General features: G+C 50.6%; 1 protein-coding gene across 3 annotated transcripts in view; it reads left to right on the top strand.

The window, feature by feature from the left end:
* Positions 1-14,264, top strand: part of GATB (glutamyl-tRNA amidotransferase subunit B) — an 82,234-nt gene that overhangs the window by 59,276 nt on the left and 8,694 nt on the right. For all 3 annotated transcript variants that reach the window (XM_032464852.1, XM_032464854.1, XM_032464842.1), the window contains one exon: positions 8,434-8,567. In XM_032464852.1, coding sequence (XP_032320743.1) covers positions 8,434-8,567 — 134 coding nt within the window. The remainder of the gene's footprint in view (positions 1-8,433; positions 8,568-14,264) is intronic.

The following is a 14,264-nucleotide window of genomic DNA, read 5'->3' as shown; positions in this document are numbered from 1 at the left end:
AGGTTTTGAGTGGTTGTGCTTTCATTATCATTTGTCTCAAGGTATTTTTTAATTTCAGCTTTGATTTCCTCATTGATCCATTGTTTTTCAATAACATATTGTTTAATCTCCATGCTTTCCTTTTTTTCTCCTTTGTTTCTCTATTGTTGATTTCCAGTTTCATGGCATTGTGGTCAGTAAAGATGCTTGAGATAATTTCTATCTTCTTAAAATTGTTGAGGTTTCTTTTGTGCCCAAGTACATGATCGATCCTGGAAAATGTTCCATGTGCACTTGAAAAGAATGTATATCCTATTTTTGGGGGGTGTAATGCTCTGAAAATATCCACCAAATCTAGTTTTTCTATTGTAGTATTTAATTTCTCTGTTGCCTTGTTTATTTTCTGTCTGGAAGATCTGTCTAGTGATGTTAATGCAGTGTTAAGATCTCCAACTATGATTGTATTCCCATCAATATCCCCCTTTATCTCTGTTAGTAATTCTTGTATGTACTTAGGTGCTCCTATATTGGGTGCATATATATTAACGAGTGTAATATCCTCATCATGTATCCCTCCTTTAATCATTATAAAATGTCCTTCTTTATCTTTCTTTATGGCCTTTGTTTTAAAGTCTATTTTGTCTGAAATCAGTACTGCAACACCTGCTTTTTTGGCTTTTCCATTTGCATGGAATATCCTTTTCCATCCTTTCACTCTCAATTTATATGTGTCCTTCTCCCTAAAGTGGGTCTCTTGTATGCAGCATATTGAAGGTTCTTGCTTTATTATCCAGTCTGCCACTCTGTGTCTTTTGACTGGAGCATTTAGTCCGTTAACATTTACAGTAATTAATGATAGATGTGTGTTTATTGCCATTTTGAACTTATCTTTGCAGTTGAATTGGTATATCCTCTTTGTTCCTTTCTTCTTCCTTTTGTGGTTTGGTAATTTTCCTTTGTATTATCATGGATTCTATTTACTTTTTGTGACTCCTTTGTAAATTTTTGGCTTGTGGTTACCCTTTTTTGTAAATCTGTCAACCCATTACTATAACTGTTTTTATTAAACTGATAGTAACATGATCTCAAACCCATCCTACTGTTAAAAAAAATTTAAAAAGAAAGAAAAAAATATTCTATACTTCCCTGCCTCCCTCTCCCACTCTCAGTGATTTGTATGTCTTCTTTTATAATTTCATGTTTACTTTATTTGTAATTCATGAGTTATCACCTTTCCAGTTGTGTGTTTCTCATTTCTGTAGCATCCTGCTGCTTTTCTATTTAGAATAGCCCTTTCAGTATTTCTTTTAGCATGGGTTTAGTGTTGCTAAACTCCTGCAGCTTTTTTTTTGTCTGTGAAACTCTTTATTTCTCCTTGTATCCTCAAGGATAGCCTTGCTGGATAAAGGATCCTAGGCTGCATCTTTTTTTCATTCAGGGCTTTGAATATATCTTGCCACTCCCTTCTGGCCTGTAGTGTTTGTGTAGAGAAATCAGCTGAGAGCCTTATGGGGGTTCCCTTGTAACTTACTCTTTGCTTTTCTCTTGCTGCCTTTAGAATCATTTCTTTATCCTTGACTCTGGCCATCTTGATTATGATATGTCTTGGTGTGGGTCTATTTGGGTTCTTCCTGTTTGGGACCCTCTGAGCTTCCTGTACTTGGATATCTGATTCCTTCTTTAAGTTTGGGAAGTTTTCAGTCATGATTTCTTCAAAAACCTTTTCAATCCCCTTTGATCTTTCTTCTCCTTCTGGGACCCCTATTATGCGAAGATTGGGACGCTTTATATTATCCCATAGGTCCCTTATGCTATTTTCATTATTTTTTATTTGCTTCTCTTGTAGTTCTTCTGAATGGGTGCTTTCTATTGCCCTGTCTTCTAGATCACTAATTTGTTCCTCTGCATTATCTAGTCGGCTTTGCACAGCTATTAGATCATTCCTCATCTCTGTCAATGAGTTTGCCCATTCTACTTGGCTCTTCTTTATAGCTTCAATTTCATTTTTGACATATTTTATATCTCTAAACACTATCTCTTTTAATTCCTTCAGCAATTCGATCACTCCTTTTTTGAAATCTTGATCTAGTAGGCTATCGATGTCTATTTCGTTGATCTTTCTTTCAGGGGATTTCTCTTGTTCTTTTAATTGGGAAAGGTTTTTCTGCTTCTTCATCTTGCTCATACCTCTTTGGCACTTTATGGAGTATCAGTTGTTTATTTTGGTCCTTAAGGATTTTATCTATCTGATGCCTATTTAGGAATAGAACTTAGGAAAAAAAAGAAAAAAAATAGAGAGAAAGAATTTTAAAAGAAGGAAGAAAGAGGGTTTGAAAACAGTGTATAATGAATAATAAAAGAGTGAGTTGAAGCAGAGTATTAATCGGGTTGAGACGTCCTTTTAAAAACTTTACAAAAAAAAGGGGGGGGGGAGATGAATAGATGTATTTGAAACCTGTGTCTAATCAATAGCAGGACATCAAAACCCAAGAGAAATAGAAATGAATTAAGAAGTAAAGATTAAGAGAGTAATAGAAAATAGAACAGGTAAAAACAGATTTTAAAAAAAAAGGGGGGGGGGGTTTGTCGGTGTTCTCCTGGAGTCTGTGTGCTTTTAATGTGAAGTCTTTCTGTCTTCGTCCTGTTTTGGAAGGTCAGCTTGCTGTTTTCAGAGGCCCTCCGTTGGCGCCCTCTTCTGTGCTGCTCCCAGCACCTGTCGGCAAGCCGATCGCGCCTCCTCCTAACAATGGGTCAGGTGCAGCTCTCTGCTGTGGGCGGGCGAGTCGCTGCCCCTCCGGATGCCGCAGTCAGAAGTTGCAGACTGGCCAGGTAGGAGGGCGGGTCGTGCCCCCTCACAGCACCTCGGTCAGGGGCTGTGTTCTTGCCCGAAAGGCGGGGGGGTGGGGGCCGCTCTCCCTCTACCTGCGCCGCTGGTAGTTCCGCTCTGTGCGGCTGCGCCCTCCGCCCTGGTTGGCGCTCCGCAGGTGGGCTCGGGGAAGACCGAGGCACAGCCCTGTCCCTGCTCCGAGCCAAAACCCAGCTCCTTGTTTGTCTTTGTGGAGCAAGTTCTCTGAGGGACCAGGATGGAAGGATCCTATCTGCCCTGGGCTGCAGGCCAGTCTCAGTCTGGCCTTTGAGGCTGCTAAGCCCTTCGGTGTGGATGCAGGTTTCGCCCCGCCCCCGCCTGAGTGCTCAGCGAGGAGGATATGGCGGCTGTGCCTGAGCCCCACCTGTCTTCCCCGGAAAACCTTCCGGCGGGTTTTCAGAGATGGGGGTGTGCACCCTTCCCCCGAGAGCACATCAACCTTGCTGTTTTATGGAGGGCCCAGGTTGTTCTGCCCTGTGCACCCACAGCCACGGCGCGCAGCCCCTTGCATTCCCCCGGGGCTGCCTCCGTGCAGCCACTTCCGTCCTCCACCCGGCTTGTGCAGCCTGGCCCTGCCCGCGGCTGCCTGCCCGTGTCTCAGGCTGGGTGTCGGGGGGACGCTCTGTGCCCGTTTAACTTAGTTCTGTTAGTCAAGGGCTGCTCTGTACAGATCCGAGCCTCGGAGGCTCCCCCTCCGTCCAGCTGGCCTCTCAGTTGGAGAGGGGAGACCCAGCGAGCGAGCGCCAGTCCTCCTTTGCCGCTCCCTCCCCGCGGGACCCGTCCCGCGCTGCTTTGCCTTTTGTTCTTTCGTTTTTCCTTTTCTCCTACTAGATTTTTGGCGTCTTTATCTTTTGAAGAGGGCGATGTTCTGTCGGAGTTCCACAGGTGCTCTGGTTGGCTGAGTGGGTCTGTAGATGTGGGTCTTGGTGTATTTGTGGGAGAGGGTGACCTGTGAGCGTCCTTCTACTCCGCCATCTTCTCTGTCTCCTGCTGTCAACTTTTATTACCTGAATTATTTGAATTTTGATTATCCAAGGAAAGTCCCACTCCTAAGTTGGTTTCCCCTCAATGTCTCTTCTAGAGTTGCTGCATCGCAGAGAATGTAAACCCTTTTCCCTGAGCGGAGCCAATACCCTGAGCCCAGCTCAGATGTGTGTACTTCCCGGCTTTGCTGGGAACAGAGCACAGGAGAAATTGCTGAGACCAGAGTTTCACTCAGATTTTAGGGGCTCCCAAGCCCTCCGGGAACCTGACCTAGAGGTGGAAATTGTGGGACCAAAACAGAACTATAGACTTCTCGAATCATGCACTCCTGAGACAGACTAGAGGTCGCACACTTGGTGTTTCAGTCAATTTCAGAGCTTCTGCAGATGTTATTGAAAGTGGCAGTGGTGGGTCAGGGTTCCGACTTCTTGCTGACACACCCAAGTGGAGAGTGATGTTTCCTGTGCTGGCCTCACACCCCAATTCACCACCTTTTGTTTTTCCCTGCTGACAACTCCTCTGGATGCTGCTTTTTTTTTTTTTTTTTTCCCCTCACTCACTAAGAGATTTCACAGCCACTCCCTGTTTCTGTAAAAAGCAGGTCCCATTCACATCGTAGACCCAGGCCCGCTTTCCCCCCTACACCGAACACCCCAGTCCTTCATCTGCCCTTGGTTTCTGCCCTAGACCCACCACTCTCCTGGGGTCGCCTTCCTTAATTTCCATTTCTACCCCAACTCTAGCATCTGATGTTATTTTCAGGGACATTTTTCACCAAGTTGTTGGGCCTGCGTTCTGTCTCTCTCAGTTTGTAAGAGTGACAAACGTCACAGGAATGACAGGGAACCACGGAGCCCCTGATAGGCAGATGCCAGGCCCTCCTCCCAGGCGGCAGGTGGTGCTGGTCCTGCAGGCGCCTCCCTCGGCAAAACGACTCCACAGGACGTGTGGGAGGGCTCCTGTCCCCTGGGAGCCCTGTACTGTGGGGGTGAGGGCGGCCCCACCATCCTCTTTCCTGGTCTGGGAACAGCTATGTGGCAAGCCACAGCGGAGAGTGCCACGTGGTCTAGGTGTACCCTGGCAACGGCAGAACCCATGCTTGCCGTTTTCTCCTTGTTTCTAAGCTAATTGCTGAGGGCCTTTGCGACATTTTTTAACATGTTAGGAACCTTTGAACAGCTGGCAGCTATCAGGTAAAATAATGGAAGTGGTGGGAAGGTGCATTCTTTGGATGAGCTGGTTGCTTTACGTCGTGCCCGGCCCAGTGGGAGCTCAGTGTCAGGCCCCAGGAGGGAATGGGACCTTTCTTCATCAGAGGCAGCACAACACGGAGCCTAAGAGCACAGGCCACAGAGATCTGAGCCCCAACTCTACTGCTCTGTTGCTGTGCGACCTCAAGCAAGTTAGTGCTCAGTGTGTCCTCATCCGTGAAAGAGGATTCCACTGGTACCTTGGCTGATAGTTGGTGTTGGGATTAAAGGAGTTAATGTAGAGAATGCACTTAGGACAGTGCTGGCACCCGTTACTGTTGCTGGTAAGGCCATTATGAACGTTACCCACAGCAGCCACAGCCATGTGCAGCCCCCCGCAGGGCTGGCTGCTCATCTTCAGGTAGCAGGTATTCAGGCAATAAATCCGGGGTCCCCGTAGCCGCCGGGTCACCCACGGCCACACAACCAGCTGTTCCGCAACGTGTGCTCCGTGGCCTTTTTCTTCCCTGACTCTACCACCAGGCAGCTGTGTCTGTCCAGTTCCGTTCTACTTCTAAATATAGTCCAGCTGCATTCTGCCCTATCATCAGGTTCCCAGGGCATGTGGCTTAGAACAGGAATGGCAGTTGAGAAGTCAGCCTTCATCCCATTCCAACAGGACAGCCTTCCAGCATTTGTCATCTCTGAAGGTAGAATGAACAAGGCAGCTTCGGGGCACCTGGCTTGCAGGCCCGATGCAGGGGGAATCGGATTCTTCCCAGAGCCTCAGGGAAGGCAGGTGACCCCTCTGCCTTGTCTCACCCCAGCGACGACACAGTGATCAGCCGACAGACCCACTGGCAGCAGAAGTTTCCTGTCAACGTCTGAGAGGCTGGCCTGGCATTGGCTCTGGGTGTAATCGAATGCTTTGGGAAATCTGATTAAAATGTGAAAAGGATGCTCTACGGTCTCAGAGCTGTGAAGAGTGTCTGGTATTATAGAGAAGACAGGCCGGTGTCCGTGCTGCTTTGGCTCGCTCTGAGGGAACAGCCAGAGCTGCAGCTGAGCAGGAGACTTGGCCGCTGTAGCTGAAGTCTCAGCTCTATCTGATGTGTGGAAGATTAGTGCTGGCTGGTTGCCTCTGAGAAGGGTCCCCTAACGCAGTGGCCTTTCTGCATTGCCCGTAATACAGTTTTCACATAGGGGAATGACTGGTCCACAGTGTCCTGAGAAAACTCGATAGCTACCCTGCCTTGTCCACCAGGGACTTCAGAGATTTGTGCCAAGCTTATTAGCATTCACCAATCTCAGAAAAATGAAGAAGGCCTTACCTAGAATGCTGTGTGTTTTTTTTTTCCTGAGAAGCGGGCTTCAGATCTAAAGAGCCAGAGCGGGCAGCCCACACGTGACGTTCCATCGATCCGTCATCTCTGGGTGGCAGCAGCTCAGCCTCCCCCAGCCCCGCCCGCCTGCCGCACGTTGTGTACTGAAACCATGGAGCCCCCAGTGAAGTACAGCGCCAGCCCGGAGAGGCTTCATCACGGCACTGACACGAGAAGACAAACTGAAGTCTGACTGGCCGTGTTATCCATCCAATACAAAAACCACCCAAGGGTAGAGGAATAGATATTCATCACGTCTCAGCAACTCAGCCAGGCCTGGGAGTTCAAGTGCTGTATTTCTAGGTGGATTTAGAAAGCCTTTCCTTGGCCAGGCGGAGTCCTCCCCCTGACAGCTCTCTTCACCAGCGGGCCAGCCGGCTGGATTAAAGCAAAGGGAACTCTGCTTGTCTGATTTGGGCCGGATCGCGGTTTTTCCTACCTCCCAGTGGTTTGTGTGCCATTGTGGAAGTCTGAGTGCTTTTCCCTAAGTTAAGCAGAACTTTGTCTTTGTGCCGCCTGTATTTGCCTTTATCTGTAGACAAGCTTTGGCTGCTGCGGTGGCCTTTGCCCTGGTTTAGCATGAACAGAATGATGGCATCGGCTTGAAAAGAGGTTCAGGAGATGACGAGACCATTCAGCAGGCTTGTCCTTGGAGGCTGCATCTGTTATTGAGGGCACGTAGGTTTTTTTTTTAATTATGGACTGTCTCCTTCAGCAGCTGCGTGCCCTGTGTGGGTGTTACAGCCTCTGCAGTAGCGCAGCTTTGACAGCACTTTTGTCAGTAGGTCTTCTTCCCCATATTGTATCTTTCCTGAAAGATCTCTTGGTTAATGAAGGGTCTCTGGAAGCGGCGAGGGTGAGAGCCTTACCTGCAGTAAAAAGTGAAAAAGGAATATTTCAAGGAAAGTCGGCTTGATTTGAATGTCAGCAGGTAGGGCAAATCTGCTGCTTAGAACGTGGTCCCTCTGCATTTGGAAACTCCAGCCTCCCCTACCTGCTGGAACATGTTTTTATTTTCCTTATTGAGTAACAGAGGGTGGACTTAGCTGAATTTCTCGGTTCTGCCAAATCCATGAGAGCTGGTGGTTAGCCACTGTGTGTAAATTGATGGGTGCCATGGGTTTCCTCTTAAGCAGATTTGTGGCAATTCTCATATTTAAGGGTGAACATATGATAAAGGGTGAGCGTTCCTGTGTGATTTTTTTTTTTAAAGTCCACGTAGTGATGGGAGAGTCCATCCACCCAGACTAACCAGGCAGCTGCAGCGACGCAGCACTGACGAAGCTCTAGTCACAGAGAACGGGGCCTGCGGCCCCTGACTCTCAAAGCCGGCGGTCCAGAGGGCAGGAACAGTAGAGGCGTCTTCAGACACCTCTCCTTGGTGAGCCAACCCAGCTGATTGTTTTCACAGAGCAAGATGAGGCTCAGGGTCAGCTCAGCGGCCTGGCGGCTCCCTCCTCCGGTTAGTGGTCTCAATAGATCACCTGTCTATGTTCTTCCTCGTTTTGGAAACACGTGAAAACCACTTCTGTCACCTCTGGGGCTGATGTGAAGATGGATACAGTTATGATCCACTTTTGGTTTTGCAGAAGTAATATGTTCTGTTTGTTGCTTCTTGATTTGCTCCTTTCCTGCCTTCTTATTCTAGCGATCGCCAGGACCTGCAGCAGAAGAGAGGCCGGGCAGTAAACTCGGCCGGGCGTGCAGCTCGGGAAGAACGGTTGTAGGGGACGCAGGGCTGACACTGAGCTTGGGGGGTGGCGAGTTCCACTGTCCTCGGGCCCACAAAGTCCAGGCTCTGCAGCATGTTCATTCCTCTGACAAAATGCTCTGTAAATGTACGGTGACAGCGTAGAAGTAGGATTCTTGCTGTTTACTGAAAGTGATCGGAATTTTCTGGTGACAGCTCTGTGTTTGGGGAAGTACCAGTCGACGTCTCAGAGGAGGCAGAGGGTGACAGTTTCATATTTGCCTTCAAAATGCTGATCTTTCAGTTTTTAGAGGTTTTATATAATTTTTTTTTCCTTTACAGAATGAAGTTGGCCTACTGGAGTTCTTCCAAAATGTGATGAAAGAAACTAGGGCAGAGCCAAAAAAAGTGGCTAGTTGGGTCCTCAACACTTTTCTGGGTTTTTTAAAGCAGCAGAACCTTGCTGTTAGTGAGAGGTGAGTGGGGACGGCGTGGGTGGGACGGTGGGTCTGGGGGCTGGTCTCCCTTTGTGATGAACTCTGTCCAGAAGCACTTGAGATAGCACAGGGCCTCTGTCCTCAGGATCCCCTGACAAGATACAGATGTCCCCTGTGAATCCCAAATCCTAAAGCTGTCCGCCATCACATCTGAAAGGTCATTTATTCAAACCTCCGACTCTCCATGCTGTCCTTTATTCCATGCTGGGCTGAGGGCCTGAAGGTGTGTAAGGCAGGGAGTTGACAAGTGGGTGCGGGATACAAACCCGGGAGAAGCAGAAGGGCGCCTCAGGCGTTCGGCTGGCGCTGTTGGGCCGCAGGTGCGCACAGGCTGCTGCGAATGCGCAGAAAGGGGAGCTGCACCAAGGCGGGGGGTCAGCCAGGCACTCCCTGAGAAGGGAGAGCGAGGTTCCTCAGAGGCCGAGCCCTGAGGGACTAGTGGGAGTTGCCAAGGGCTGGGAGAGGCAGGGCATCCAGAGCAGGGGCACGATCGTCAGTCGTGGACCATGACGCTCGGAGACCAGCAGGCGTGGGAGGCTCAGAAGACCCAGAAGCTCCGGGGGCCTCAGGAGGGACGGAGGGAACTTCAGAGATGGGAGAGGGCCACCCGGTGGCTTCACCTGCCTTTGTTAGCAGCCCTCAAAAGCCTAAGAGCACAGCTCACTCGAGTTTCCCTCTAGAGGGTGGGATGGAATATGGACCAGAGGTGGGAAGCCTGGTTGGGCCCCTCTTACAGGAGCGCCCATGAGAAACGCCCTGTGCCCGAGTGTGGTGGCATCACTGAGTGAGGTGACCAAGGTGAGGGCAGTGATTTCACACCTGCAGGTCCCAGGAACGGGCTGTGGAGCAAGATGGGGGCAGCGCCTTTCAGCGTGGCCGGGGGTGAGGGAAGGGGGACAGGGTGTGGAGGACGCTGTGTTCCTTTTGGACACCCTGGGTTTGAGCTGCCTGTGGGACAGATGTCCCCCTAGTGGGGTGACCCATGGCAGCTGATGAGAGACATCTGTCTCGGAGGTGTAAATCCAAGAGTGGGTTAGTTTAGACTCTGCCCCGTGCCAAGTTCTGTGCCGAACATGGGGAAACCAGTCCCAAAGACAGATGTGGTCCCTGCTCTTGGAGCTGCCAGTCTAGAGGCTAGTGACCATGAAGCAGTGAGCCGAGTTCCCTGAGAAGGGGCGGGAGCAGCTGAGCTGTGCCCTGTGTGAAGGGTGAGTGGGGCCAGGCGGGCCACGGGGGTCCGAGCGCTCCAGGCACAGGGACCAGCGCACGTCAGAGTCTTGGGGGTGAAGGCAGCGCACAGCCCATGTATGTGGATCATGGACTCGGCGGCAAGTAGATGGTACGAGAAGCCATGGGAGCAGATGAGAGCAGTCGGGGAGGAAACAGTGCGACCGGCAGCTGCGGAAGGGGCCCGAGACCCCCCTGGACTTTAACCACCGAATGTAGGCAGAGGACGGGGAGAACCAGGAGTGTGGGGGTCACAGAAGCCAGAGAAAAGGGAAGTGTCGAGAAGGACAGAATGAGCCGCAGATTCTAGTGTGGGGGGGACACAGTGGATGGTCCCAGCGGGAGGCAGAGTGGTTTGAGCTTTTGCAGGAGAGGCCAATCTTAGCTTTAAATAAGTTTTTCCACTTTGTCGGCTGTGATGTCACTTGAGTCACTGAATCTCAGTCTCGGCGGAGACCTGAGATGCCTTCTGGTTGGGCTCTGGCCTTTAGCAGAGGAGGAGATCCAGGCCCTGGGGGTGAGGTGCCCACCTGCTCAGGCTGGAAGCCAGTCCCCTGACTTTCAGGTCAGTTTCTTCCTATGTTGATCTGTGAAGTTAGGGGTTTGCTTAACAACCATTTGGGGAGCTTCTAGAGGAGCTGGGGTTGAACTTGGAGTTGAATTCGAGCCCCCGATATTTATCCAAACAGTTCATAAGCACTAGAGTTTTAAGAACCCAAGGGCACCAACCGCTCAATAAAAGTGTACTTGGTTGTTCCAAGTCAAGTAAGGAGGAGGCTGAGCAACGGTTCTTACAGTTTTTGTGGAGCAGGAACTGAGGGGCCAGAACCAAGCTGTGGCAGATCCCCCAGCTCCACAGCTCAGAGCAGCGCTGGCTGGGCTGCGTGTGTCCACCAGCCTCACCAGGGAGGGCACGTAGCCAGCGAGCGACCTCGGCACCGGGGCTCACGTTTCCAAAGCGGAGAACAGCAGTAGCCATGAAGCTAGCAGTGTTCCCGTGATGACACCAGTCTGGGAGCCCTCCAGAGATCACATCGGCAGGAACTGATTTTGCAAATGAGCATTCATCTTTGGAAACTGCCTGAAAGAGATGTTTAAAGAGTCCAACCCAGAAAGCTCTAGTTGAACTTGGCACTTTGATTGTTTCGAGTGTATTGCTTTGGAAGTTGGCCTTTGATTAGTAACTCATAAATAACTATTCATAACAGGTTTGATTTACTTAAGAAAGTGGAAATAACAGATTTCCCGAGCAGGCATTTCCTGGTAAGATCAGGCAAGTGCAGCTGTCCAGTTGTGCACTCCAGCTGTTTACCCAGACTTGCAGGGCAGCCTTGGCAACTGAGGCGCTAGGAAACCAGGGGAAGCTTTTCAGCCGAGAAGGCACTGGTGCTGACAGGAGGGTCAGTCCAGCGTGTGACGGGCGGGGCAGCATCCAAGATGGGGCGCAGGAGGCCGGAGCCTGTTAGAGGTCCCTGCCGCAAGCCTCTTTGTATCCAGCCTGTGAGCTGAGGATGGTTATTACCTCTCATATGAGTCAAAACAAAGACCATGTGACTGAGACCAGGTGAGTCCCACAGAGCCTTAAGTACTTACTCTTGGGCACCTTCCAGAAGTTTGCCGACCCCAGGCTTAGAGCCTGTTGGGGCCGGGCCCTCTGCGGGGCAGCTGACCGGTGGGCGGGGGGGCCCGGGCCCTGAGGGCAGCGGCAGCCTGGGGACAGGGGTGCTTTCCTTCTCTGTCAGACTGAGGCGGAGCCCCGGGCCCCTCCTCGTGAGCAGGAGGACATGGAAGAGGGCAGTCAGGGAGGAGGAAGGGAACCCGAGGCCCAGGAGGAGGGATTTTCACAGACGTTTATGGTCTGCCCAGGAGTCAGGGTGCGGCAGGCTGGGGACGCTGTGACGTTTGGCCATAAGTGAGGGGAGGCGAGTTTTTAAGAGCACAGCTTCCTTGGAGGGATAGAGTTGGAGTCGAAGCGACGTGTGCTTGCGAAGGCAGATGGCAGCCACTGATGCTCTCTATAGGTAAAGAATAGATAAGAAACCAGGCAGAAGCAAGTGACCGCAAGCTCACTGGAAGGCATTTTCAAGAGAGGGAAGCCCGGAGCGTTTGTGAAGGTGTGGGATTAAAGCCGCAGGAGAGAGGAAATGGGTACCCGAGTAGCAGAGAGGAGAGAGGAAGGTGGGGTGGAAAGTGATGAGGTCTGGCGCATGGGCGGAGGGGTTGTGTGAGGGAGGAGGAGGGCACCCTGGAAAATTCTGAGCCTTGTCTCACTGGTGTCCTGGTGATGTGGGAGGTGAGGATCTGCTGAGAAGGGGGCGGGGGGTGGGAAGGAGACTAAGACCATTGCTTGGGTGGGGGCACCAGGTAGGGGCGTCAGGAAACTAGTGAGTTGACCAGAAGGATTACTGAGCAGCATGAGCTACCTGGATGTCCACGCCTGTCTTCCTCCGCCAGCGTCTCGTGTCCCATGGACTTTGGGCCTCAGGTGAGCCTGGGGACTGAGACGGGCCATGTGTTTCATGGGTACCAGCGTGGCTGTCGAAGTGTCAGGTGTCTGCTCCCAGAACCCAAGCTGGAGATGGAGCTGTGATCCTAAAAGGGCTCTGAGGGACTGGGGGAAGCCGGAAGGCCTGACAGACCCCACGTCCCCGCATCTGTGGATGCACCGGGCTCGGGATTGGAGACCAGCACACGGAGCCCACGGCTTCCATGTCAGGTTCTTCTGTGGTGGAGACACTCACGGTCCAGAAACCAGTACGACCTGACAGCAGCACATGCGTAGCTTGGGCCTCTCTCGCATTATGTTCCACACCACGTGGTTTATTTATTTAACTATGAGGGGGCCTCTCCGGATCAGGGTGACAGGTCCTGATCTTTGTCACTGTCTTACTCGAGGTTGGCCCTGGCACGGCTGGAATGAGTCTGTGCAGGAGACCAGCCGTCCTTGTTGGGTCGGAGGAGAGAAGTCCCGAGGGGCGGGGGAGAAGTCCATGACACAGATACTGTTGCCCTACTGTGTGTCACGCACGGTGGCTACAAAAGAGTGATTGAGATATCCCACAAGCTGCAAGGTTGGTGGAGATACTTTATAGTGAATTAAGGTCGCCGGATGAAAAGCCAAGTATTTTTAGCTGCGCTGTATTCTATTTCTGTCCCCACAGCCCTTTATCATCGTTCATACGGGAGCAAGGACCCTTCCTTTCGCAGGCTCAAGAAATCTAGTTCAACGCAGTGCTTAGTACAGGTTCTGCCCACGGTCTGCGCTCTCATTGGCCTTTGTGTTGACTAGGATTGTAGGACATCCAAGAAACCCGAATTTTTAAAACAACCTGGATTCTTTATTACTTGTCGGTAAGGGCGGGAGGTTGGAGAAGGGTTCCCGTTTATTCCCTAGCCCTCTGGCCTCGTCCTGATGAGAGTTAATTAATCAGGGTGGCTCACAGCCGTTCCAAATACCAACTTAGTGCCGCCAGGCACTCTCCAAAGCCGGTTTCCTCCGGGAATTACCTTTTATCCACACTTGGGGATGAACAGACACTTGAAGGACGATGGGCCCGCAGTCCCACGTGAGCAGCCCCATGAGGCTTCACTGGACCTGAGTCAGAGTCCGGTCGGTCCGACCTGGTGAGCTTGCACGTGGTTGGTTTGGAATTCCGGGAAATGGGCATAAGGGGCGAAGCGGTCATTTCTTTTTTATTGTCTGAGAGCTTACAAAGAAGTGTGAACAGTGAATGATGGAAGTGAGACTTAAAGGGGTTTTCAAGTGGCATTAGGAGCATCTCCGAAGATTTCGTTTCCACAGAGCCTTCTGTGCTATGAGTCGTTGGCAGTCTGTTTGAAGCTCACCCCCTCGTGACCTCAGATAGACAGCGTTTCATTAGCCTATTGCTGTATGTGTTTAAAAGTATCAAAACCATCTATTTTACAAGAAATAGTCTGTAATTCAGGCTTGTGTTCTCACTAATCCTCAACATTCACCCCAGCTCTTGCCCTGAGTGTGACCTGATGACACTTTATGTGTTTGGTTGCCCTTCGGCCTTGTATATCATGAGATCTTGGCAAGTAAGTCGCTTCCTAGATGTGTAGATATAATGGAGTCTGGGCCCTTCTGAGTCCGGAAAGCTGCCGAGAGGCTGCAGGACAGGACTGAGTGTGGCCGCCCGTGAGGCCGGTAACCACGTGGCTGGTACTCATTGCGTCCCTACAAGAAAAGCTCTTCCAATTAAAAAATTTATATTTGCCAGAAAACACTCAGAAAAGTGTCTTTGTTAGCTGTTTTGTTTGAAGTAATTTTTAGGCTGATCTTTTAGTTGACAATATTTAATTACTGGGTTTTTTCTTTTCTTTTCTTTTCTTATCGTGGTTCATGAATTTTGCAGCCACCTCCTTTTTTTTTGACTAATTAAACTGAGCAGTTGTCTGTTGCTACAACTTCTGCCAAACAGCGGT

Source organism: Camelus ferus, chromosome 2 (assembly GCF_009834535.1).
Source record: "Camelus ferus isolate YT-003-E chromosome 2, BCGSAC_Cfer_1.0, whole genome shotgun sequence".
In the NCBI taxonomy this organism is placed as follows: Eukaryota; Metazoa; Chordata; class Mammalia; order Artiodactyla; family Camelidae; genus Camelus; species Camelus ferus.
Note: the sequence above shows the minus strand (reverse complement) of the source record. Positions and strands in the feature narration are given on the sequence as shown.